At 35.5% G+C, this 27,638-nt stretch overlaps 1 protein-coding gene across 2 annotated transcripts; it reads left to right on the top strand.

Moving 5' to 3' along the window:
- Positions 1-616: 616 nt before the first annotated feature.
- On the top strand, positions 617-26,890 carry WASL (WASP like actin nucleation promoting factor). 2 transcript variants are annotated; one of them, XM_085306334.1, is made up of 11 exons: positions 617-783; positions 1,984-2,070; positions 2,643-2,739; positions 7,060-7,083; positions 9,972-10,013; positions 12,156-12,324; positions 15,648-15,690; positions 16,103-16,256; positions 20,431-20,951; positions 23,032-23,140; positions 24,181-26,890. In XM_085306334.1, the coding sequence occupies exons 1-11, from the start codon at positions 652-654 to the stop codon at positions 24,240-24,242; spliced, it is 1,440 nt and encodes a 479-aa protein (XP_085162460.1). In that variant the 5' UTR covers positions 617-651; the 3' UTR covers positions 24,243-26,890. The 2 variants fall into 2 exon arrangements, with proteins under 2 accessions (XP_085162460.1, XP_085162461.1); XM_085306335.1 differs by lacking the exon at positions 9,972-10,013.
- Positions 26,891-27,638: the final 748 nt, after the last annotated feature.

Genomic DNA, 27,638 nt, shown 5'->3' with positions numbered 1-27,638 from the left:
AAAGAAAAGYTTAGATTGAGACCTTAGGTTCAGAAGGAGCTTCCTGTGTTTCGGTTTGTGCCCAGTGCCTCTTCTGCTGTCACTGGACATCACTGAAAAGAGTCTGGCTCCATCTTTACACACTCCCTTTGATATTYACACACGTTGATAAGATCCTCCCTCCATCCAGCATCTCCAAGCTAAACAATCCTAACTTTCTCAGTCTTTTCTCATCTGGGAGATGCTCTAGTCTGTAATTTTGTCCATAATTTATTATGCATAATTTATGCCTACACTAGAAAGTATGTTCAGGAAAATTTGAGTGTTAAGGCCATCTGGTATGGAATAATCTTCATCTCTATCACTAATATTTCTTAATTTGAAAACAAGGTTTTATACTGCTAGCTGGGAATGATCATAGCTCACGTGAATTCTCAAACCATGCCCAGGAATTTTAGCAAGGGGGTCACTTGTGCTCTTTCACTCACACTCTTTTATTTTTTCATCATCTAAATCATCTTGCAAACATGCATTTAATGGAGTCTGATCTTGACAGTTTTACCAGGGTTGCTATCCAAAATGAAGAAAAAAATTAAGAGATACTTTGCTAAAAGGTGAAATGTAGACTTGTAATTTAATCCTAAAAATAATAGCTTCTTTTCCTTTTAGACAATGTCTTCAGCAGTTGTTCAAATATATGCAGCAGATCGCAATGCCATGTGGTCAAAGAAATGCTGTGGTGTAGCTTGCCTTGTAAAGGACAATCCACAGAGGTCATATTTTATCAGAATATTTGACATAAAGGTAAGTGGCTTTTTTGGCTTTTTTTTCCTTCTTTTTAGATTTTTTAGACTCTGTATTCATTCACCATTTTAAATGGAATAAATTGTTAGATCTACAACTTCATACAAGAATTCTGAAGTAAATAAATGTCATGCTGTGAGCAGTATAATTACAATGCTTATTAATAGGTATTTGTGCAATTTTCTCAGCTATTCTGAATTCAGTAATGTCATTAATGTCRGCTTTTGTGGAACAAATAAAGATCAAGTATTTTTCTTACAGTTCACAGAAGCAGTTTTCTACTAACCTGATTAGTAAAACTAGTAAAAGTTAGTATAATGTCACCAGTGTGGATAGTTGTCAGAATTATAGCAGATGTCTGTACATTGTGTAATGTTTTCAAATTAGGTGTTGTCTTTGCAGGGATGAGAAAAAGAAGGTTTAAGATTGGTTCGGTAGTGCACATGAAAACTGCAGAACAAATGAGTATTTTGCATGATGTTTATGTTCATATTGAAGATCTTCATCCTGCTGTAATATTTCACTCAAGACACAATAGGAAATAAGAGCYGAAGTGTGCACATTACATCTTCATAAACTGATACGGAGAAGCATAAGTCCTAGTGACTTCCACGAAGACTTTGGAAGGTGTCCCATTATCACTACAGCTAAAAGAAGCTCATTAGCTATGAGCATTCAGGGCTTGACTTCTGTCATCCGTTCAAGAATGCCTTTTGGCATTCTTTGTGATGCGGCCACTTGATTGTCAGATTTGAGTAAGAAGTTTGTTCCATGGGTACTGAACTGCATGACCATTCAAATATATAAAATTTAAAAAGGTGAAATTTTTGGTTTCCTGAAGTTGCTATTTGAGGGTTGACCTGCAAATAGTTAACGTATTGGTAGAAGTCTCCTTAATTGTTATTACTATTATAACTATATTATTGCTGTAACTGTTATCACTGGTGACTGCTGCCAGTGTTGGAACTGCAGATTTGTAGAATTTGAACAGGAATTTGAACAGGAGACAGTGACCTGGAATAGTCTGGTGCCTCTACATTTTCCAGTGTACTTTGAGCTTGTTCTTTGGGTGAATTGCCAGGGTAGATGCTTAACACCATGGAGCTTCAAACTCTTAAGTTCTGTTGTGAAATAAGTTAAATTTGGCAGATTGTTTTCAAAATATTTTTCTTTTTTTTTTCCTTYTTGTTTTCTTTTCAGGATGGGAAATTATTGTGGGAGCAAGAGCTGTACAATAACTTTGTATATAATAGTCCTAGAGGATATTTTCATACCTTTGCTGGAGATGTGAGTCTCAATGTCTTTGAATACCTATTTTTAAAATGTCTTTTATTTGCACAGTAACTTCTTCTAATATAACTGAGGTCTCCACCTTTATTCTGTAAATTAGTTATAAAAGTACAATACTATTYCTTGAAGATTTTTGTTTATAAACAGTTTGTTTGTGCCTCAACTGGAAAATTTAATCTGTAAGACAGAAGCATAAAATGCACTTACTTTTAGCTCCCTTTAATAATAACACATTTAATATATTTTCACTTGAAGATGATACTTGTGAAGTTTCATGTGTCCTTAAAACACAATTTTTTGCTTTTTTTTCTCCTTTTGAGTTCAGCCTACAAGATTTCGCTCAAATTTGATAGACTRTGAGCTTCAGAAACTTGATTAGTAGATGAATATCCCTAAGTTTGAATATATTTCATTAAGACTTGGAGCCAAATTTAGTGTGGTGGTTTTTTTTGTGGGTTTTTCTTCCTCCCTTTCCCTCTCCTCTCCAATTAAACCTTCAAAAGGTAGTTATGAAAACTTTTGAAGTGTTTTCTTAGTCATGGGTGGGGGGGAATATTAATGTTTTTCAGACATGTCAAGTTGGTCTTAATTTTGCTAATGAAGAAGAAGCTAAACTATTCCGAAAAACAGTAACAGATTTACTTGGACGACGGCAAAGGAAATCTGGTAAATACTCAAATTAATCTTAAGTTCAGGCTTGTTTATGCTGTTTTTTTTTGGGGGGGGGGGGAAGGAAATTACTTCTACATCTGAAAGCTCTTGGAGGCGTTACTGCCATGTTTGTATGTAGAAGTAATTGCATTATGAAACATGTTTCATTTTTCTATTGTGCAAAAAAAAWTTTTTTGAAGTAATACGTTGCTCTTTGCTGTAAAGAAAACTATAGTCCAGGAAGAAGCGAAAAGGGTAAGCTGTCAGTGGGAAAAGTAGAAATCTTCCCATAAGCCGTTTTTGCATTTGACTAAACACTCTTTTAGCTCTGGGCTGTTGATAACTAATTTGTTTAAATTCAGCCCAAGTGGGTTGTAACAAAGATTTTACCATCTGGTGTATTCAGTAGTCCATGTGAATGAATTATTGGCATTGGTACAGTGTTTAGTAGAGAAATGCGTTTTATTCACAAGCAGTAATCTTGTCAGAAGCTGGGAACAGAAGACATAGTGTGTCTATAGTGTTCCTAGCAGTGCAGGACAGTCTGAAGCACGACATGCGTTTTGTCAGCTGCAGGATGCCTTAGAAGCACGGTCACTGTTCTAAAGGGAGCTCGGGCTTCTTATAGATCCTGTCTGGGTCCTTTTATGAGGCRCCCATAAACAACTTGCCTGTCTGACAGCCACGTGGCCATGAAGAATAAGCTGACGTTAAATGTGGGCTGGGCACACATGGATGTTCTCAGGTTTACTGTAAGCAGTAGCATGGACTTATGTTGAAGAAGCTGCAGGATGCATTTTTGTACTCCATTCTGGACTTGAATAGCACTAGGAATGCAGTATAGTCCAATGTAAAAAGAGGGATCCCTGATCTTGCAATGCCATCCCTGCAAGTGTTTGCAGTAACCTACCTGATCTAGGTAGACATTTAGATTTCCTTCAGGTATGGTGCCTCTGACAGAGCATTCAGCCTGGGAGCTTAAATGCTTTCTTTAAGTTTACCTCTAGGTAAAGTTAGAATATGTTAGTATGACTTCTTGAGAAGAAGTGAGGACACTAAAAAATGACACTAATAATGTATATTTCTGATTTGTAGAGTAAAAGTGATCTTGTATCAGCTTGCATCACCTGTTCCTGAAGTTTCATTCTATTAGTTATTATCTGCCTAAAATACTGCTCTACTGTGCACAGACATGACTTGTGAGGAAATATGTGTCTGAGTTGTTGGCCATGGTAAATGGTATTCGAAAACAGTGGTTCAGTCAAAAAACCCTTTTTGTGTTCACACGATGATCATAATCCTTCTGCATTTAGGTTTTTTCTTCGCAGGACAACAAAAGTACTCCTGCTTACACTTTGAGTAAATGTTTTGGTTCATGTACTCAGTCATGCTGTAGGATGAGCTTACTAATTTTAATTTTTTTTTTAACTATACATTGAAGACAGTTTTAAAAAAACAGTTCTTGTTCAGTTCAAGAATCAAAAAAATCCAAAGATTTCTTTGAAAAAGCCACCAGATGGAGTTCTGTATTTATGCCATGGACAGGATTATATCTAATTGTGATTCTAAAATAATGGGCTTTACACTTACCCAAGTCATAACCTGATTTGCAAATTGGTGTAATGCTACTTAATGCAATTAACTTCTCAAATAGAGGTATAGTATAGTATACTATGTATAGTCTGGTATTCTTGATACTCTTTCTATTTAAAGAGTTTTTGTCACCCCTGTACCTTCAAAATAAATTTTATTTCATCATGGTGCACCTAACGTATTTTCTACTGACGTGAGTACTCTGTATGATCACTTAGCAGCATCTTTTGACATTCAGGGCTTGCTAAGAGATTTTCCAGGAGTCTTTTGTAAAGCCCTTGTCTTTGGGAGGTAACAAGAACAACAGTTCTGCCTCAGAAAGCTTGAGGCTGACCCTAGTACGCAGAATATCATCTAACAGCTGCTAGTTTTCTGTTCTTTTTCACTGTGCATGAAATGTATTCCAGTGTGCAGACAGCTGTAGAGTAAGCGCACCTGGACTTCCATGGAGGTGAAAGTACAGGTCCACACTGAATGTACAGAAGCAGTTTGTTTATGAGGTGGGTGTAATAGAGAATAGAATGAGAGAGAAAGGAGGAGAAAGAAAATGATTGAGGTGAGGTCTTCATATTCTTAGTATCAGTCTGGTTTTCATCTAGCTAAATTCTCTGCTTCTGTGCAAGCTTTAGCTCCTGATGCCCTTCCTAATGCACTTCAGGAACTTTAGACAGTGAATGCTGCATATGGAGAACATCTTTTGACTCTTTAGTCACAGCTTTCAATTTTACTGCCTGGGAGACAAGCATCTCTGAAATATTCAGTTTGCATGGGTTCAAGTYTACGCAGAGATCCCTCTCATTTTCAGGAATACTTACTTACTGAAGGGATCATTGCATTTCTTAGACACAGGGAGTTGGTTCAATTGGTGCTTCTTTYTGGGTCTGTTTCTCTTCAAGAGAAGAGAAATTACTGTGATAGAGTACCCACTCTTGAGGTTGCTCTCCAGTCAGGTCTTCTGCACATCTGAGTGGGAGATCATACTTTTCTTGTGTGTAGTAGCAACTGTAGGAGAACAGAACTAGTGGCTTTCAGCCACAGATTAACCTTCTTATACACACTCAGTGAATATTACTGGAAAAAAATATTTAAAATGTCTCATTTTGTTTTCCATTACTTTATCTCTTGAATTCTGTTTCTGCTAATGAAAATTGCAATGGTTTCCCTTGATTTAGCACAAGATCACTCAACATTTCCTAAGAATGTGAAGTGCTTCTGCCAGCAACCCCTCCTGTGCCAAATGACTTGCTCTCAATCCTACGCTTTACTGTCTCTGTGAGTTGTTGCTTCCTAGATAGGACTGTGAGTATGCTCTGAAGGTTGAGCAGTCTTTTTTTGGCAGTCCAGCATGAGTAGTTTCTTACTCTGTGTATGCTCAGGGAAAGAGAGCATAATATTGGGCAGAAAAGTCCCTTTTTGTCCCTCACACCTGATACCATCTCTGTGCTTAAAACTAAAGCTCTTGTGAGCTAGGAGGCAATACCTGTCCTCAAAAGGCTTGCTTGGCCAAAGATAATTCTGAGAGACTTTTGGTCATATCTGTCTGATGAAAGTTCCATGACCTTGAAAGGTTCTTTACTCCCACCTGAAGATCAGTATACCAAGTCAAATTGCCTTGAACACTTAGCGTGGGTTGGATTTTTTTTGTTTGTTTCTGATTTTAGGTCAAAACAGTCTAGAGATGCCTGCTCCCTTCCTTGGAGAAGACTGTGTTTGTGTCTTGAGAAGAGTAACGGATTGGCAGCTTTAGAATGGAATGTGCTGAAAACTCAAATATATATTACAAATTTGTCTTGCCACAAAACTCTTTGGAGTCCCTCTTAGATTCCAGATACTCTTGATTTAAAAGGGAGAATGTAGAGTCTTTCTTAGGGAGCCATGTCGTATGGCAGGGGAGATGATAAGCCCATATGAGTACTACTAAATCCAAAACTTTTCAGAATGTGTGCATACCTATAGTGTAAATGTAACTGTGGACTATGTGTCATGAAGTTAAATGTCTGAGGTAGAAAGCAATTAGTAGTGAGGGAAATGCCTTCTAAAGGRGAGTTTACCTTTGTAGGCTGACAGTAGTGCCTGAAGCTCCTGAGGTGTGAAATGTTTGCAACTGCACTCTTAACATGTGAAACAAAATTCTTTATGCTCAGTGAAACAGTTTGGCTTAGCGAATAAAATAACAATGTTAGTACCTGAGAAATTGAATTCTGTTCCCTGTTTTTCAGTTATCTGGTGAGTAACATCAGGTAAAATGAGTTACCTCTCTGTCTTATTCTTTGCATATAAAACAAAAATAATTGTGAAGTGCTTTGGGGTCTGTAGGAGAACATCACTATTTAAAGTAGTAATTGTATTTCAAATTAAAATGAAGGACCTGTCTCATTTACTAGTAATCAAAAGTATAACATACTATGTAGAAATTCTGTGTTGATAGGTTGTATCAAAACAAAGTCATTTGAAAGCTGCTTGTTGACTGAAATTTGGTGAAGTRTTCAAAATGTATGGAACTCAACCATTTCCTTATGTTCATATTTAGTTTGCCCACTTCAGATTGGTGCTTATTTCTAAGATGGTTTTTATAGTTTTGTAATGCTTAATTTTGTTCCAGTTGGGAGTAGCCAGTAGGCTTTAAAGATGTTCTTAGGTTCGAGTTCAAGGTCATTCAAAACTTCACCAGAAAAGTAAAATTTAGAATGAAAGTTTCCAGTGATACCGATGAATAAATAGCTCTTTTTCTTCTTTCAACAGAAAAAAGACGAGACCCACCAAATGGTAAGCTTTATATATGAATCACTGCATTTTATTTTTTTCTCAAAATCTTTCAATTACTGTTAGTGTATCTCTTTACTTTGGACTTGTTCAGGATAGTTATGTGGTGGAAAAAGCAGTAAATTTGTATTCTGGAGGTTAGTATATTTGTTTTGCTTTTGTTCTTTGGTATTTGTTTAGTTCTTGCTTGGAAGATTTGTGGCTTAGCTGGCACTTGTAAGGTATGTTTTTGGAGGAGCATGTTTTATTGCAAGTAGAACAGAAGCCCTTCAGCTTAAACTATGAAGAAGGCTTTGTATTTTTCATTTGCTAGTGGGTCTTCATAATACACGTATATAAGGTTGATATATAGAACCTTGCTGAAATTAAAAGGTAGTTACAGGGGAGGGTATTTATTTAAAGATAGGTTTAGTCATGACAGAGCTCAWAAAATATCCATAAAATCTGAATTTCAGTTTATCCAGCTAACTCTGTAGTATAGTCTTYTGGACATATATTGTTCAACTTCAGRTGTTTTTCTTCACATAAAAGGATACTTTGGCTTTATTTGCCTCTCAAGAATAAATCTTACTTATATGAAGGTGCAGGCTCCTCCTGTCAGGATAGGAGATCCTCCTATCACTAAATTGATGGAAAGAATCAAAACTAAATGTAACTTTGATTGAAATAAAATATTGTTTATTCCAAGATCAACTGAAAAATGCACATCAGTGAATATGAAGCTTTAATCTCATTATGAACCCACACTGACACTAAAAAGTGATTTAATCTGTGATATTTCAGTTAGTGATTCAGAGTGTAGGTCATGTTACCATGCCTATTAGTTTACTACTTGAACAAGGGTATAGTCAACTGATTATCTGATGCTCCTAAACCCTGAGGAGAAGTAGTAGTCTTAAGTCTCTAAACCCACAGTCTTGAGGAGGTAGTCTTAAGTTCGTACTAGCCAAGATGTCTAAGCATCTTGGTAGATCTCAGAAGTAGTTTAATTGCTAACTAATCCTGATTTACGGGAACTACGAATGGCCTTTATTTCCAAGTAAAGCCTCTGCAGTGTAGAATTTGTCTCCAAAAAAATGAGCGTTTYTATTCTCGTAAACACTTAAGTTTTGAGGAAGCACAGACAGTAAYGCTGGTAAATCCTGCTTAACCCAGCCTTTTCTGTTATCCATTTCTTCAGTTGGATTCCTTCARTTACTTTATGGTGATACCAGTCTGTGATCCTGAGCCTTCAGGTTGTATTCTACCTTTTCAGCAACATTTGCCTCCCCTCACCTAAACAGTATCAGAAGATAGCAGTGTCTGCAGGGCAGGAAAGAAAAACAGTAGTTGTGATGCCRTATAGCACCACGTGCCACAAAAATATTTTTTTATATGTGTGTGTGTGTATATATATACATATATATATATATATATATTTCTCTCTGCTGTAAATTTTTACATACAATAACACAGACAAATCGTTTGCCTGACTTACTATCTTTGACTGGAATAAGATTTAAGAAAACTAAATCTGTGGAAACTTCTGTACTGAAAATATAAATGGTAGTCTATTATTYGTCCTGTCGTAGTTCAGCAACAGCAGCTTCTTGGAGGAAAAATATCTGATAGACTCATTTGCATGCTTTGATCCCATGCATTTGTGCTGAATTACTGTATAAAAGACATAGGCTTACGCTTGGTGTTTATGCTTTATAATCACTAGTCAAAGCTCTGAGCATCTCTGCATTTTACTGACCTCGTATGTCCATGTTTCTTTYGTGATCTGTCTACCTCTCTTTTATGATTTCCTTGAATTCTGTAAAGCTTGGCTACTTTAAAGGTAAAGGAATTAAGATTAGATTGGCTGAATTCCTGCCTTCTGTAGTCTCAGGTGAGACATGCCCAGGACATAGATGAGATGCATCAGGTGGTGATGGCCTTAAGACTCTTCATTTCAATACTTRCAGTTCAACCTAGAACAGAAATATACTGTCAGTATGTAACTGAAGAAAAAGCTCTTGTAGAATAAGCTGTTTTTTCTGTTGCTGTCTGTGACAGTGATTTTTTTTTTTAAAAAAAGAGGATTACCTGCTTTTTCTGTACTGTGTATCAGTACACAGTTATTTTAAAACTGAAAAACAGGAACAGTCACATTTCTGTAATCATATGATCTATGCTTGAAGTACTATGRGGTATTTTGTTTTAGCTGGGGCTTSTTTGGATTTTCTACATATGTTGAGGTAGATGTAGAGATGTATAGGAAAAAGCTGTATTATATGATCTTTCCAATGGTATAGGTTTAAGTTTTGGGGGGGTTATTTTGTTTTTGCAGAATTGCAGGATTAATCAAATTAGCATTAACAGTTATGTAAAGTGTATTAGCCTGTAATTTCCTGGGATTTACGTCCTACTCTCATTTGTAATGACGAGGTCTCTTCATGCAAATAAAGAGGAGTTATTGTAGTTGAACTGACCTCTTAGTGAAGTTCCAGATGAAAGAAGGATTTGTCAGAGAACTGGTCTTTGAGGAAATCTCTAAAAATCATRTGACAAATTTATTTAAACTGTTAGCTAGAATAGTTTACAGTTATTCTAAGGCATCTTTTCCAGGCTACAGACAGCCCAGAGAAGTTCTATAATATAAGGAATTTTATAAAGTCAAAAATACTTCAAAATGTTTTGTACCACATTTGCTGGAGCCCCTTCTGAGGATATCACAGATATTGATAACAGTGGATGCTTATGGCCACTGTATTGCCAGGTACTTCCTAATGATGAGCTCTATATGCCTCTCTCATCTTCATTTATTGAGCTGTCTACACCTGATGGGGAAGGTGCATGTATTATGATGGGAAAACTTTTACTGGATATAAATATGGCAGTTCTAGAAGAATATAATTCTTTTCAAGGTTCTTGTATCCCTCGTGGACATCTAAGAACTAAAGCTGACGGTAAGAATAACTTTATCTTAAAGATCTTTCTGTGATATCTAGAATGAATATTATTAGTGTCAAGGAATCAGGCTATCAGCCCTTAAATTGAGTTCAGGTGAATAAAATCTCATTTTGAAAGTGACTTTTTCTTCTCGTAACCTTTTTATGGTTAMTTTAGGGTTTTACATGCCAAAAGCAAAGCATATATCGAAAAACTGTCRGTTGTGAGTATATTGAGAACTTGCTAGCAGTTTACATACTTCATTTTATATTTCAGTACAGCTTGAAAATATAAATATAATAGTGAGAGAGTATAATCAACGATTAAATAGAAAATGAACTGCTACAGTGYTTCATATTAAGCTAATGAAATAAAGACTATAATTGTCCGTTCATCCTGAAGATGTACTTAGCTGTATATTGCTAAGTTTTGGCTTGATGGTATTGGTCAATTAGTGAATTCAATGCTAGTTTTAAGTGTTATATACAAATTGCTGTGCATAGTAATATGTGATCAATTTGTGTTTTAGTCTCTTAGACCACAGCACTTCTAGTTTTGTAATTGCTGCTAGCAGAAAACATTTGTTGTTCCTTGTGCCATTTTCATGCAGTTTTAAATCTTGTCCTCAAACACTTATACTGGAATATAGGAGCTACCATACGTTTTCAGATSAGCTTTGTCTAGCCCAATGTCTTGTTTCTTTTCTTGTTTATTGTTCTGGTCAATATTAAACACTTCCTGCAGAGGTATTAAACTGCAAAMCTCAGATACTTTACTTATTACAGTGCCTGCTTTTTTCTGATCCAGAGTCTAGACTGTGTAATCTAAGGCTTCAGAAGGATGGTCCCTTCAGAAAGTTTGTGATGATTGAGTACTCCATACAAAATGCAGTTGTGGATAGATGATGTCGAAATAATGTTCTACTTTACCAAAGTCTGATAGATGTTTTTCTCCTCCATTTCAGTATAAGGTTGAAAGCCTGAGTTTAAGATAARATATTTTAATTGACTTGCAGACCATTGAGTAGCAACTCAGAGGGGAATGGAAGATAGCTTCAATTTTGGAAGAATGAGATTACTTATCCTTGTAGATGTTTTGGTTTGGGTTTTATTTTATTTTATATTTTTTTGAGGGCTTAACACACACACACAAATGCACATACACCCTATATATAATAGATATTAATGWACAACATGCTTAATTAAAGTATGTATTTAAACACTACTGTCATTTGCCTAAGAGCTATCTTCAAAGAAAATWTAAAATTTGGAGTGGAAAACCTGCTAGGTATGATTCTTTACCAGTATTATGGAAATAACATATACAAATAGAATGTTAAAATTGGCAGGAATATAATCCAGATACRTTTAAAATAACTAGATTAGTAATTCAGAGTTCTTTATCTCAAAGAAGAATGAGGTGTGAGAACTTAATAAATTATTTGAGTATTTAATTTGTGTTTTCACTACTGCTTTTATTGCTAGTACTCTTCAAGCTCTGTTTTTATCTTAGTCTTTGATTATTTTGCAAACTTGTCAAAGAATGAAAAATGAGAAGTCCTGAGTAGCTCTATAAATACTCTGGTGCTTCAGAGRCTTGATAATATATACAGAGTGAAGTCTATATACAGCTTGAAGTTCCTGTGTTAAGTTCTGTGTGGTGTAACAGACATCATTCCCATTTGATGCTTGCTAAGCAAAAGATCCCCTTCAAGATTCAGTTTACTGTGCCATCAAGGTAATGGCACGCTGATATTACTGTTTTATTTATGGAAGTCAGAGTACCTGTATCTAGGATTGTAGTTAAGCTTGTTTTTGTGTACAAACATACTTTAATGTTTCTTACTCTAATGATTAAAAACGTTAATGAATTCTGTAYGYATCTTAGTTCTTTAATTTCAATAYATTTCCTTTACCAAATTTGCAAAAATTAAATTCCAGTATACAAACCTAGTCTGGCATTGCTGTGCTGTAACAATGCTTTTCTTTAGCAAACACTGTAGTTTATGCTTCTGACACCCAGAACTCAGAAGCATGTGGCATGTAGAACAATACAGGTATTTTCCCATTCCAAAAAAAAGTATTCAGGGGAGCAGTTAGTAGGTTAAATATAGTTTTGTAGAAATATAATGGTAAAAATTTTGTACTTTCTCTTCACAGGTCCAAATCTACCAATGGCAACTGTTGATATCAAAAACCCAGAAATTACAACTAACAGATTTTATACTCCACAAGTCAACAATATTTCATATACCAAAGAAAAAAAGAAAGGAAAAACTAAAAAGAAAAGATTGACAAAAGCAGATATTGGAACACCATCTAACTTTCAGTAAGGACGTTTTTTGAGATTTTTTCAGTTACATATACAAATGCTCCAGGCTTAAACTGTGTGACTGTTGTGTCATCTCAACTGTAGTGAATATGATGGGCATACTGTGAAGTTTAAAGCAAGTTACTTTAGACACAGGTGGAATTTGGTTCAGTTCTAAACAAACACAATGTAACTTGCTATTTTAAAGTAACTTAGGAAACAACTTTAKTTTTATAAAGATGCCTTGGTAAAGTGGTCAGTTTAACAGCTTCAGTGATCATCTTYTTATTATCATCATTCTTAGGCTATGCCTCTACATTGTCATACAAAATGCACATGCTAGTTTTGACTTGGAATGCTAGCAATATAGCCATAGCTAACAATATAGCCATATTTGATATCTTTGACTTCCTGTTTGTAATGTTACTTATTCTTATATGTGGGCTGGCATCTGCATCTTGTGATGAAAGTACAGTATGCATTTGTATACCTGTTAATCAATTGAGTTTGTGTTTTAGCGTTTGTTACATGATTGCTATTGTTATAGATTGAAGATATTATTTTGAAAAGCTCTACTTTACTGGATTGTTAATGTTCTTTTAAGCTGTAATTTGATGATTTGATCTTCTGCATTTTAAAACATGTATACTTTAAATTCCTGTTGCTTTAGCAAATAAAAAGCTTGAGTTAATTAAGATCAATTTCCTTGAAGTCTTAGAAAAGCAATGTTAGGATTACATCCCAGATTAGTAAGTCCTGTCCTTTTGAAGCGTTCTTTGGCATCACTTACACTGATATGCTTTCCTAGAGTAAAACTTCATAAAATACTGCTAGTGTTACCAATTATATAATATTATTATAATTATAATAATATTATAGTGTTTTGAGAGAATATTCTGTAGAACAGGGCAGCGGACAGAAAATAAAAGGAGAGGGGCTAAAATGCATCCCTGACCAGGTTGTCCTTAGACAATCCAGACATCAACTGCATCCTTCCTGAGCAGAGAACTGAAATGCTGCATCAGTTAATGTCACTTAATACTGAAAAGCTCAGAAAATAAGAARGTGAGACTTAACCTGTTAGGAAAAGTGAGTAATGATTGGTAGTTGGTCACTGCTGTAGCTGTTCTGATAGAGCTGGCACAGGCAGACAGAACTGCAGTTCACAATTTGCCTTACTGCACCTTGCCTCTGATCAGAACTGCAGGAGGGGTGTAAAGTAGCGCAGATAAATACTGAGTATGAGACTTCGTTTATAATGTCTGTCAGGCTTTGACAGTTGTGGAACACTTTATGTGCAYTCATAAAATATTAAAGTTGTCCTAGAAAAACTAAGATGATAAAATATTTAATGAAGTTCAAACAAAGGCTGCATTCTAGTTCGTGTCAATATTTGTATACAGACTAATGTTAACTRTAGTTTTAAACTGCGTGTAGTGGACCTGCAAAAAGCAGCTTGAAAATATGTTTGGGGTTTTTTGTTKTATTTTATTTTTTCTTTCCCTCCTCTCTCAGGTTCTAGTTAAGTTTCCTGYGAAGTGCAGCTAAATGTCACCATAGGGTATAAGATATTTTAATTACTGTTTTTATGCAACTACAAGAAAAATAATGTTTGGGGTTGTTAGGAGAACATATCAGTTGAAGTTGTATGTAACTTGAATTGACAGTGTTCTTCATCAGTATCACAGTGTTCCTTATTCTGGATCAAAGGGGTGATCAGTWAATACAATTTTTTAATTCCTCTTGTTATCTGCATGTGGACTTTGACTATCCTGAGCAGTTTTCTAAAAAAAATGTACTTAACATTAATATAACATTAATTTAACATTAATATAACTGACTGCTATATACACTTTATAAAAATAACACAAATTATGGCTACCTTATAAATATAAACCTTTCCAAAGGTTTGTTTTTAATTGCAATGCATAACATGTTGTGGTCATTATGTACAAATAACTTATTTTCTTCCATTTGAAGGATGAAAAAATAAATGAAAAAYAATATTAACATTTTACTTCATATGAACTTTAATGTCAATAAAGTGCAATAGTGATTTCTGATCAATAATCTCAAGCTTGTAAAAGAATATTATGAAATGTACAGGTGTGCAGAGAAATAGCTGTAAGATTATATTTGCTAGTAAACTTCTGCTAACTTGCCTATGCYAATTAATGTATTATAAATGGATATGAGACTATATATATTTGGAAATACACATCTAGCTTACATGAAGCAAGCTGTATTTTAACATCCAGAATAATACTGTAGTGATAAGTCTGACCATATGTTGGTAATGGAAGGAATTTAATATGCCTTCCGTTTAAGACACGTTAAGTTGTATTAACAAACATTTAAGCAAAGCAGAGGGCTTTCCTTTCTGTCTTTTCTGTAGCATAATGCAATTTTTAAACCAGACCACCTCCTTTTCTCCTTACCCCTTGAGCTAAGAAGTCAACTAATCGTAGTTATACCAAAGACCAAAAGCTGAACATCGAACAGCATTGTCATGAAGGAAACWTTCACTGTGGTGGTAGTTACAGACCCAAGCCCAGATCCAACAACTGTTGTGCTAAGCACTGTAAAAAGATGGCAAGGTGGCCCTTGCAATTTGGCAAGCTTAGTCTAAGCTGTATTGACTAACAACAGCTCACCTGGTACTTCTGTAACTGAATTGGACTTTCTGAACTCTCAATGTCTTGTTTTTGTAGAGCTGACCATTGGCAAGAAGCAACTCAGAATATGGAGTCTTTTTAGCTGATTAGAATATCAAATAAAATAATTCTTTAATATCTAAAGGAAGTAGGTACTAGATTTSTTTTTAGGGCAGTAAAGGAGGTTGGAGTGAAACCTGGGAAGATGGCAACTGAAAATTGTCCTTACTTTATTTCTCYGAAAAAACAAAGTGAATGGGAGAAATGTCAGGAAAGTGGTTAGACAGCAAACCATGATGGGAGGGAGGAGGAGGAGGAATCCAACTGTATGACATTAAAGACCTTGGYAGATGCTTTCCTTGGTCTTTGTGCAGCCCTTTTATTCTGCAGTGCACACTGATACTAACGGCATGGAGCCTTAACTTTTTGCCATAGGCTGTAACCTAAGGGGAAAATAGTTTTCTCTGCTTTTTTTCTTACAAGACAAAAAGTGAGAAGGGAAGTACTGTTATTCCCCTCACAAGTGAGGCACTGATGGGTCTAATGAGTTTAAAGTAAAAACTAAATAGTAATCCAGATAACTGTCTGTTATTTTCCGAATTTTAAAAATACTATTTTAAAATAATTATTTTAGTTAACAAGATCCTTTTTATTCTGTGGATTAAATGGACTCTTCTACTTTTTTAGGCACATTGGACATGTTGGTTGGGACCCAAACACAGGTTTTGATGTAAGTAATGTAATCCATTGTTCAACATACTGAACGGTTAAAAGCTGCAGAGGCTTTTTAGTTTAAGTGGTTGGAGACTGGCAACAAATAAATGTTAACAGCACATCACATGATTTTTAATTACTTTGTAATTCAAATACAAAGATGATGGAGGAGCAGAATGAAACAGGGATTTAGGATTGAGGGGAAAACTTGGAAAACCCAAGGTTTTTATGTTAAGTATACCCCACTCTTAAAATAGTCCTTTTTGCCTGAAAATTCAACCTAGAGGCATGTGCTTTTGTCTTTGCTGTTCTTAACTACATGGACCTTTTTCCAATACAAATTTAAAAGAAAAAATGTGTAATTTTTAATAATAATAATAATAAGMTGCTATTTCAGTGTACTTGGAACTAATCTATTTAACTTGCAGGTGAACAACTTGGACCCAGAATTGAAAAACCTATTTGATCTGTGTGGAATTTCAGAGGCTCAACTAAAAGACAAAGAAACTTCAAAGGTCATATATGATTTCATTGAAAAAACGGGAGGTGTGGAAGCTGTTAAAAATGAACTGCGCAGACAAGGTGGGCTTCCTTTTACTTCCACATCAGATTTTKCAGGGTTTATTTTACCTTAAAAATTGGACTATAAGCTGTTGAGGATAATTAGTTTCTGATACTCTTTGGACTTCATGTCACTGCAGATGTATTGGATTTTGTAATGTTTCCGTACATCATACACTATAGAAGAAACAATCAAAAAAAACCTGTGCATCACCCGTGAGAGTACTTTCTTCTAAAGACTAAAGATCTTTTCTGTGTCAGTTTAGTAACTTCCAGTAATGCTTTACTGACTGCAAAGCTATGCAGTCAGTATATGGATTCATATGGATTTTTTCAGACTATAAATGTTGTATATTTTATTTATAGTCTTAATCTCATAAATAAATTACAATCTTAAAAACAGTATTTCTGTTGCCAGCTGTAGTAGTGGTCTGTGACTGACAAGTACGTGGTGCCCATTTAACCTGAGCAGCACTATATGATGTGCCTTGCAGCAGCCAAAGGCCTGCAAATTTGATATAAATGTTTGAAGTAACCAAAGGTGTCGCCTTCCCATTCTACTCTCTCCTCTCTGTTTGAAGTAAAAAGTAGCACTTTTTGATCAAGTGGGTCTAATTTAGGTTTCTGCTATAAGAAAACTCTAAAATAAGTCATTTCCAGCCTGAAATTTAAATACATTCTCAGCTGATGGATTATCTACTGCAACATGACAAGTMAATCTGAAAATTACACTGCCAATATCAAACTTCAAAAAAGATTGCCTAGAACACAGGAGAATTAGAATATAAAGCCTGTTAAAATTATAACCTTTTCAAACTGGTGAATAACTTGTTCTCATGTCTGAATAAATAAAAGATTCAGAGTACAATAATTGATTACATTTATTCTCTAGGTCCCCCACGTTGGAGTGGTATGTATTTGAACTGGCATTCAAGCATATATTTCAAAATATTCATGCTGCAACTGTGTGATTCTTTCCTAGTAGATAAGAAATCTTAGTCCACCTTTGCTTGATGGTGATACTATATGTTAGTCAAACTTCTTTGTTAGTTGAATTGCAAGCAAAATTTGAATCCTTAATTTTTGTCTCAGTAACAACTRTCAGTTTCTTTGTATAATCTTAACTCTGTTTAAATGTGTACAGAGTTCTTGATATCATACTGCCGATCACAAATGTCTTAGATTGAGAAGATTTGCCTTGGATTCCTATGACTAGTTTTAAATACTTTAAAAATGCTAGTTTTTCTAATCTTTATGCATTAACTCCAAGTTATGACCACTTTGCATGCATGCATTTGAAAGATTAGCTGCCTCATCTTCAATGTGCATGATGATTAAGAYCAGGCTTTTGCTTCATGGTAGAGGTAGATCAATGCTCCTAAAAGTTTTGAATTCATCGTTTCTGTAGTTTTATCCAGAAATATKTTATGTGGTGTGTAGTCTTGACTGCTCTTTGAAGTGTTTGGTTTTCCATTGAAACGCACTTTTCTGTGTTGTGTTGCAAGAATTTCTGTGCTTACCTGTTCTACCTACTAAAATGCCTGAAGAGAGTCACAGTCAACTTACTGTTCTRTTGAAACACAAGTTACTTCTTGTTTTTTCCAGCCCTTTTTCTGTCTTTGATACTGCTTTTTTTTGTGATGATATCATCAATAGACTTCACACCTTTTTGTTAATACCCTTGTTCAAGTTAATTTACATTTATAAAAACTTCTGKTTTTTTGGTTTTTTTTACTTGTTGTGTGTGGGAGATGAGGTAGATAGAATGCAGTAATGGCCTTTCCTCCTTGCTTAAAGGAGAGCAAAGTTTTGTTAAAGATATTACAGCTAGCTGTGGTCTGGGGCAGAGGGTTGGGACTCCGATACAGGATATGTAATTTTCATTCATTTCACTTATCAGTTAAAGTGCAGATAAGCCTTAAACCTCCTGAACTGTATTTCCACAGTTTGGATGTTGCATATTGCTCTGGATATAACACAAATAAAACCTCCTTAGGAAGACCTGTGTTGAAGATTTGCAGACCTTACAGACTCTGGAGCGTGGTGATATTGTATATTTGTGTATCTTTTCAGTAATACAGCAAAACTATTTGTATTASTTACTGAATAAGTTCTATTTGAAAACAATTGTCTTCAATGGCCAAGAAGGAAACTAAGTTAAAGGAAACTGAAAAGTGACTTTTTCCTGTCTAGCTATTTATTTCTGGCAAAATATATGAGGATGAAGTTTAARAGGAGATTCTTGGCTTGTGGTTTTTTTTTGTTTGTTTGTTTTGAGGGGATGGGGAAAAAGGAGAAATGTGTATGAAATTTAAGAAAATGATACTTGAGAGGAATATGCAGGGAAGGAAGCCTTGCTGTTTTCTACTTCAAGTTTCCTTTTCAGGGATTCTCTTCTGTTCCATTGCAGACAAGTTGCTTTCTCAGCAGTTAACGGGAAGGGGATAATAGAAGAGGTAAAAATCAAGCATCTTTCCTGAGGACCTTTCTTGAGGGCAAAATCCGTTTCACAACCAAAGCATATGCAATCAAATATGATTATTTTTTCTAAAATAATCCAGGCACTATCATGTTACTAAGTAGTTGTATAAAACAACCACACAAACTATAGTATTATAAGCCATTAGATGCCTAATGGAAGAGGAAATCGAATTGTGCTATTTAAAATACTATTAGCAGAGGAAGTAGCTTTCAACACACTTGTAAAGAAATGATCGTATGTGCTGAGGTATCTGAAGCTGTTTCCTTCCTACAGTCTTTTACATAATGATATTGTTGTAATTTTCAGTAAAAGGGAGTAAGAATCAGAGTTTATAGGGTTTTTTGAAGGGAAAGGGATTTCATATATTTTACTCAGACATTGCAGGCATAAAATATGAGGGAAAGGCTCAGAGTAGCTTCTCTTAGCAAAAATAAAGATCRCATAAAGATCACAAAGACTTTTTTGTTAATATTTGCCATTTTCTTCAAGATTAATCTGCCCAAATACCTAGAATAAAATATATATGCATAATTGTAAGAAAGATCATCCTCATATTTTTCATGAAGTGGGTTTTTAGGAATACCAGAATGRGTTACTTCACTGAAGCAAATTTAAAAAATGCTTGTACTACTAACAAAATAACATTTCTGGGTAAATATTAGATTATTTGCTTATTTTTTTTTATTTAAAGAAGGACCTTTTCAACAACAAGTTTAGAGTGAGAGAAAGCTTATTGCTTAATGATGATACTGAACAGCATTTGTTTGGAGGTACTTTATATGACAGAAAGAAATGCACTTTGAGTGTCATGTGAAGGCAGCTTTGCTCTAGTGAAGCAATAGTCAATGGAGAGAGATGTGGTTTTATAATAACCTCACTCTGCTGTTGCCATCGGAGGAAAATGAATTTCAGTAGATAAAGTTAGTCTTTCTGAATAGCCCCTGTCATCTGTAACTTGAGATGCTGTATCAGCAATACTACTTCACTGTTTGCTGCGCAGGTCCTGGTTAAGATGTGAATCCATATGGTTGAATATAGTGCACTTGACATTGTATGCTACCTTCTTCCAAAATTAATGCATTTCCAGTTTTTTAGTACTTGAAGATGATGCTTCAAAAAAAATTTCCCTTRGTAATTCCGATATAAATTAATAGATAGTCTACAGAGTGGAAATTCTGTATACTTCCCTTTAAGCRTATCTTTTAACATCTTTCTCCTTTCCTTCTGTTGCAGTTTAACAAAATTTTGAAGGTTTCTTTTGAAATTTTACCTCATTTTGTCAAGGGAAACAAATGTTAACTTAAGGTATACTTTGGATTATGAAGGAAATCACTATTGTAGGACTCCCTACACTAAAATAAGTWAATAAATAATGACACAGCTTTTTTTTGTGGCTTACATAAGAAAAGCGTCTTTTTACATATTGCAGTTGTTCCCGGAGCTATTGGTTCTGTGCTTTCAAAATACGTGACAGAGACTGTGCAGCTTAGCTAATGTTCATATATATGTAGTTTATCTTCAGTTRCTTTGAACTTAATCCAGGTTTGATAAAACTTGCACAGGCACAGAGATCCTTGTAAAAGGCAAGGCAAAGCCTGGGTGGTGTTGTTTAGGGGAAGAAAAACAAACTTGTTGTCTCCTTCTCTAAATTGCCAGAATATTTAAGAGTAGTAAGTAGTATGTAATTTTATACTCTGTCTTGTTCTGTTTCAGCTCCACCACCACCACCACCATGCAGAGGAGGACCCCCTCCACCTCCACCACCACCTCCCCATAGCTCAGGCCCTCCTCCTCCACCTGCTAGGGGCCGAGGGGCACCACCTCCACCTCCTTCAAGAGCTCCCACAGCAGCACCACCACCGCCACCACCATCTAGACCAGGTGCAGCAGTGCCCCCACCTCCTCCAAACAGGATGAATCCTCCTCCACCACCAGTGCATTTATCATCTGCACCATCTGGCCCTCCTCCACCGCCACCACCACCAGCAAGTGGGTCATCTGTGCCCCCGCCTCCACCTCCACCTCCACCCCCTCCTGGTCCTCCTCCACCACCAGGTCTTCATACAGAGGTTGACAACCAGCTTCCAGTTCCTGCAGGAAACAAAGCAGCACTCTTAGATCAAATCAGAGAAGGTGCTCAGTTAAAGAAAGTAGAACATAACAGTCGACCAGTGTCCTGCTCAGGAAGAGATGCACTATTAGACCAGATACGACAGGGTATACAACTAAAATCTGTAAGTAAAGCTGTTTCTTATCCAAGTCCCTAATGGAACTTGTAAATGGAGAGAGTACCACAGCATGAGCAGTAACTTGTGGCTTTCTGTTTTGGGCTGGGTCGTATTTTTTTTATAACTTAAACTAAAACTTTAAACAATACTGCTGGAAAAATGCTTAGAAAGTACATTTGCTAGATGAGTAAAGATACATGAGTTTTTCTCATTTCAAATTCACTTCTCACTTTTCAGTAAAGCTGAAATTTAAATTTTAAGAACTTTTGCAAGAAGTACTATGCAAAGATTACTGATTTCTTGAATACTTTGTGAAAAACACATGCAGAGGATGGGTTCAACAGTAATGGTACTATAAAGCATTCACTAGATGATTTCTTGCCATCTTAGAAGAGGCCTGTGCCTCAAATGTTGAGGCTTGTAAGAAGCCTGCACCCATAGGGGTTGCCTCTGCTATTCCTGCTGCAACTCAGGGTATTACTCAGTCTGTTCTTCAGGGCACTGAGTATGTGCAAGGTAATTTTTGCCTGCAAATTGCAAGTACTCCTAATCTAAGACTAGTCAGTAGTTGGAATGGTTGTAGAGAGGATGTGAGAGGAAACAGAAAGGAGAGGATTCAAGATCACTGTTTTCTGTGAAGCAAGGAAGTCAGCATCTTCCCACCTCAAGCTCCATCAGCTGGTCCCAGCTTTTTTTAGCCATGCTAAAAAACTCTTATTCCATTGCAGATGACTGAATACTTTTTATAAGCAGATTACATACACTATAATACATAAATTTAGAACTTTCTGTAATCACTGTGTATTTAGAAGTATGCTTTCCTTAACAAATTTGAAGTCTGCAGAGAGAAGCTTTATGCTGTGAAAGTTGCAGAAATATTGAAAGCAGTCATAGTATTGAGTGTTCCTTCCAGCAAACTTGGTGCCACTTAAGTACTGTGGCTCGAGAAAAACAAAGGCTGTGAAACTTTAAACRAAAAAAAGGGAGGAGGAGATGAAGCATGTTTAACAGTCTTTGATTTACCAATAAACATGTAGATCCAGGACTTATTTCGGTTTGAAATACTTGAGGCTGCATATTTCTTTTTAAAAAAATCTTAAACTAGCACACAACACCACACCTGTGATAGWTGCATGAAAGACAATACATCTCTCTGGCCTTTGAGATCTGAAATATGAGGGTTTCTGAGAGTTTATTGATTTGCTCACTGAATTATTCAAACTTTTAAAAATTTATGAGATTAWTCTAACACAAGTTGTAGAAAATATTTCCAACCTTTCTTATATCTCTAAGAATAGGCTGTGTCTCCGTCTCTCCCATATACTTTCTTTTTTTTTTTCTCACCCATTTTACTGAGTCCTTTCTTCAGTCCTTCATACTCTTTTAAGTGCAATTCATTTCTTTGTCTCTCTTCCGTTATTGCTTTTCGCCGTCCTTCATTGTGTTCCTTAATACATTTGGTTTAGACTGCTTATTCTCACAACTTTCATCCAACCCTCTGCTAATCTGATGCTCAGTGCAAGTTTTCTGCTCAACTTCATTTTTACTGTTACAGACATCATTTACTCACTTCTGCTTTTTTGTTATTATTTTGTGCATTTAATGCTTCTGGTGTAAAAAATGTAAGGGCATATTAATATGTAATTGTCAGTACAAGTATGCAGTATCAAAGTTTTTATTACTTTCAGAAGAAAAAAATCACTCCAAAACAAACTTGGCGAACAAACCCAAACAAGAAAAAAATTTTGTTATTTACTAGATATAAAATAGGTAATTTGCAGGGCGGCTATACATGATTACATTAAGAAGCTTTCTGTTAGCTGAGGGCTTGCTCTCTGATGTATGAGTTGTAATATTTAATACTAGTTCATACTCAAGATTATCTAGCAAAAAAGTTTTTTTCTTTTTTTTCTTTCTTTTTTTTTTTTTTTTTTTTTTTTTAAGTCTAACTAAGGCTAAGGAAACTGGAACTGCACTTTCACTTGTCCTTCTGGCTGAAAATAAACTCATCAATTTTATAAGGACAGTTTGTCTAGAAATGTACAGATTGTTTTGCGATTATATCTTTATATCCTTTTTTTCCAAGGTATCTGATGGCCAAGAGAGTGCACCACCTACACCTGCACCCACCTCAGGAATTGTGGGTGCRTTAATGGAAGTTATGCAGAAAAGGAGCAAAGCCATTCACTCTTCTGGTAAGTCTGATAGAATTTTTCTGACTTCAGTGCATCTAGTTAAGCCTTAACATTTCTGTGGAACATAAAATATTAATAGAAGAAATGGATTTCAGAATATAATCAGATACAGAATGCTTTAGACACTATTARTGATGAGTTCAGTGGTTAGACTGTGCTACTTTGTGAATTACTTGGTGTATAGTAGTTTGCAGTAATACTGAATTAAAAATTACTAATCAAGGTTAGTAATCACCTCTTCTAAAGACTTTTTTTTATATCTGATCTTTTTTTATCCACTAGATATCTAGTGGAATGTTAATCAAAAGTATGTTTTGAAAGGAAGCGTTTTTTTAAAGCTTTCTGTTTTTTCAGCCAAGGCTCTTGCAGAGAAGCACACTCTTAGAGCTGTCTGGCTTCCAGTGTACTTTGGATGCCACCTGCTGGTGGATGCATACTTTTTACTGAATAAACTTCTTCAATGTGTGGAAAAAGTAAGACTACAGCAGTACCAAGAGGATTTGCATTTTTTCAAACACCAACTTGTAATGAATGCAGTTCAGTAGCTTCAGTGCACCTATTTAAAAGCATCTCTTCTGTTAGTTTGTACGCTTCTTTTTTCTTCCAGAATTTGTGGTAGAACCAAATCTGCACTTGCACTCTGCAGACCCTTTGACTGGGTGCAATGTGATTTATGGATTTGTTGACCTTTTTAGTAATTTCTAATTTTACACAGATTATTTTACACAAATTAAACACCAAAACAATGCTAAATTCGGAGCTGTCATAAGAGAGAATGCTCTAGCCTGACAAATCGGTACTTTTATATGTACGATAATTTAAAAATTGYAGTATACTAAAATGAAAAAAGTGGAAGATGGGATAAAGTTAACAAAAATGGAAGCTAATATGCATTACACAGTCTAGAATATTCCAATAACAATAGCAATCTACCCATTCACCCCCTCCTCTACCGCCAAAAATTGTGGAAGAAATAGGTAACACTTTTTTGTCTTGTTGGTTCTGTGCATGCAAGTGAGTTCTACTTTCTTGCCTTGTAGATGAAGATGAGGATGAAGATGAAGAAGAAGACTTTGAGGATGATGATGAATGGGACGATTGATCATATATTATATATATATATTTTTTAAGGTGAATGATATACTAAACACTACTTTCTGTCTATGGATTCTGTAAAATTATCATGTAAATGTTCTACCAATTTGCTGTATATTTTTGTTGCCTTTTGCTTTTTTATTAATCTGTGCAATACCTCATTTAATCTGTAAAGGTTTGTCATAATCCTCTACAAAGCTACTCCCTGTTAATGTGTGCGAGTTTACACCTGGATGATCATGTACATGTGAATACTTTTCCATCAATAAGGGAGTTTAAATGTAATATGTGAGACTGACAAGAACCTTAATGTAATTTAGTTATAACGCAAGAAGGAGAACACTATTTTCATACCCTACTTTTTCTGTATCTAAAATTTCTTATTAAAACCTAGTATAGCACTATGTTCTTTAAATGATGCAGCTCTTAGTTTATTTAGCCCCTTCATTTCAAATGGAACATTACATGAATGTTGAGCCTGGTTTATAATATTGCACAGTTTCAAATACATCACAATATTGCAGTTCAAATCTTAGCAGTGTGCTTTACATAAAACAAAATCACTACAGATATGCGCAGCTAGTTGTGAAGATTACTTTGCCCTAACTGTAGCAATACAGACTGCCTTTGAAGAGCAGTAAATAGTTCAGTGCTTTAATTAGGGAACAGTCTATCTGAGGTCAAACAGGGTGGCTTTACGCTATAGTAGTGGTAAAGGCATCTTTGATGCAGACCAGTTCAGTCCTCTTTCCAGCTCTTATTTTTCAGAATGAAGAAGTTAAATTGCTGGGGACTGTACTGGAGTCTGGCAATTGCTACGGTTTGATTTATTTTTAAAATCAATTTTATGTGTTTTTTGGGCTGAAGGGCTGCATTTAATGCTTGCTTCAATAATGTTTAATTACATTTTAAAACGTGTAGGGCATTGGTGTACTAATAAAGTAAACTTCAGTGATATTACTTTGCAGTCTTTGAGTTATGGTACATAACAAATGCTAAAACACCAGTCCTACATCCAGGAAGTCGGAAAGCCATTATCTCAGAATATACACTTTGAATGCGTACTGAACTTTATGGCAATATTCTCTCTTCATGTGTTGGCTTTGAGACCAAGGGTTGTGATGAAGATCAAGGACCCTATTCACAGGAATGATATTTGAGTAAGTGGACAGAAAATGGGTTTCTCATTTCTCAGCTTGCACATTTATATAAGTTGTACTTCATAGTGTGGTAAACAATGGCATGTCTGCCTATTAYAAAACACTAATCTATGCTAGGTGGGTATTTAATATCTGCAGCAGTAATTACTGTTACTTACTGTAATTTCAGGTAGAGAATCTTTTTTGAGAGAGAGAACCACAGTATCTGACACAGAGTATTTAGTTAAGTTAGTCRTATTTGGAGCATAGTTAACGCATAGTGTCCTGGGTCTTTGACTATAGTCAAGGTATCAAACTAAATTTAAGTTATCAGAACTGTATTGACTGAAACCCAGGTTGACCTGATCTTGACAGGCTGGACCTGTATGATATGGCTTGGATTTCTAGCTCAGATATAACCTAGTATTTAGAGAACRAGTTTAGACATATAAAAAGAAAGGAAAGTTGCTGAAAGGTAGTGGGGAAAGGTAAGGTTATAGTTAAATTATTCCGAGGATTCTGACTTCCTTCCAAGAGTAATTTAAGCACATAACTTGAGGAAAAAGAAAATTCTAAGTTGTCCAACTTTCTTGCAGTAGCTTTTGCATTGCCCTCTGCTACTGGAAACTCTTCCTACTAGCTTTGCTGCTGTAATGGCTTGAGCATTGAGTCAAGTGCAAGTGCAGCCTGGGTTAACTAATGTCAGTGGAGTTAAGAGCTTGTGTACAAGGAAAACAATAGTGTGTCTTTCATATAACTTCTGGCACTGCTTTCTTATTCTTACTGCATATAGAGCATTTAAAATTAAGCAGATGAGGCCTGTAGGTTTTCAAACATGCTACTTACTAGATGTGTTTAGCTCTTCTGTTTTCTGAGTTGGAATTTCTGTAATATAATTATGCATTACAGTTCGTTAATCAAATTTCTATTCTAAGTTTTGGGAGCTGTGGTGAAATTGTGTTATTGAATAAAATTGATTTGTAGATACTGGCCAAAGAAAAGGTTTTTGTTTAGTTTTTCTCTTCATATGAAAAATACCCTCACATTCTGTGGTGCCCAGATTAGTATTTGCTTTAAAGTAGTGTGTGTACATGATAAAAATTCAGGCATAAAGGCTGCAGTAGCAGTTAAGGTAAAGTCATAACCGCATGCTTCCAGCGCTCCACCACTTGCACTATGAGCAGAAGATAACATTTCATGATACTGGTGCGTTGTTGCTAAACATTGTAATGAAGGCCTCTCSTATATACTCTGGTTAAATGACTGTCCAGGTAGCCTTAGCAATTAACAGACTAGCATGAGGCTTTTGTATCTCAACACTCTATGTGCATAGACAGTATCAGCTAGCCACTTGTACGTATGAAATCCATAAAACCTTCTCAATCATTCACTTTCCATTTATCAAACTGAAATTTTTAGTATGTGAATTTTTGAAATGTACAGTGAATAGGATGTTGCACTGGTGGCAATTCATCATGGATCATAATAAAATTAATTTGACCCAACTAGTGTAAAACTGTGGTTGTTTTGGGTTTTGTGTGTGTGTGTGTGTTGGGGGGGGAAGTGCTAATTGTAGCACAGCTTTTAAAATATCTGTACATATTGATTACACACCTAGAAAGTAATTTTGGTTGCCTAGCTAAGTTCACAAAGCAGTAAATAGTTGCTTTCAAATCTGAGTAGTTTTCGTGTCTCTGGAAAGTTGGATAGTGCTGGTGAATAAACACAATGAGGAAGAGAATGTAACACCCTGCCCTCCTGGCAAGTCTGACCGCYGCTCAGCAGCTTCTCTGGAAACAACGTCTACTGCTGCAGGCAGGTTCAGTCATACAATAACATTTCAAGGTTGAACAAATATAGCTTCATTAATAAACATTTCAGAATGAATACTGTAATTTATTAACCGTTTTCAAGATGAAAATACCTTGTACATAAGTCTAATGTTTGAACTCATTGCATCTCATAGCTCTGCTTTTCTACTCTAAGTCTGGCATCTCAAATATTTATCTTGTGCACGCTTTCTCTTACTTTTCTAGTTTTGAGCCTTAAGTACAATACAAAGTTCAAATTGTTACTTACAGGGCTTGCTTAGCCATACAGTTATTTCCTCTCTACTTAGTGAACAGAAGTTTAAAATACTCTTTTGAAAAGAAACTTTGAAAGAAAAGTTGCATTCTTTAGTTAATAACACCTACTAATTGTGTTCCCAAGTAAGGTATATGTAAAGAGGAAAAAGGAGGAGTGGACCGGGTTTTTGTTTGTTT

Source organism: Rhea americana, unplaced genomic scaffold (assembly GCF_003343005.1).
Source record: "Rhea americana isolate MKP2758 unplaced genomic scaffold, rheAme1 scaffold_238, whole genome shotgun sequence".
NCBI lineage: Eukaryota > Metazoa > Chordata > Aves > Rheiformes > Rheidae > Rhea > Rhea americana.
Note: the sequence above shows the minus strand (reverse complement) of the source record. Positions and strands in the feature narration are given on the sequence as shown.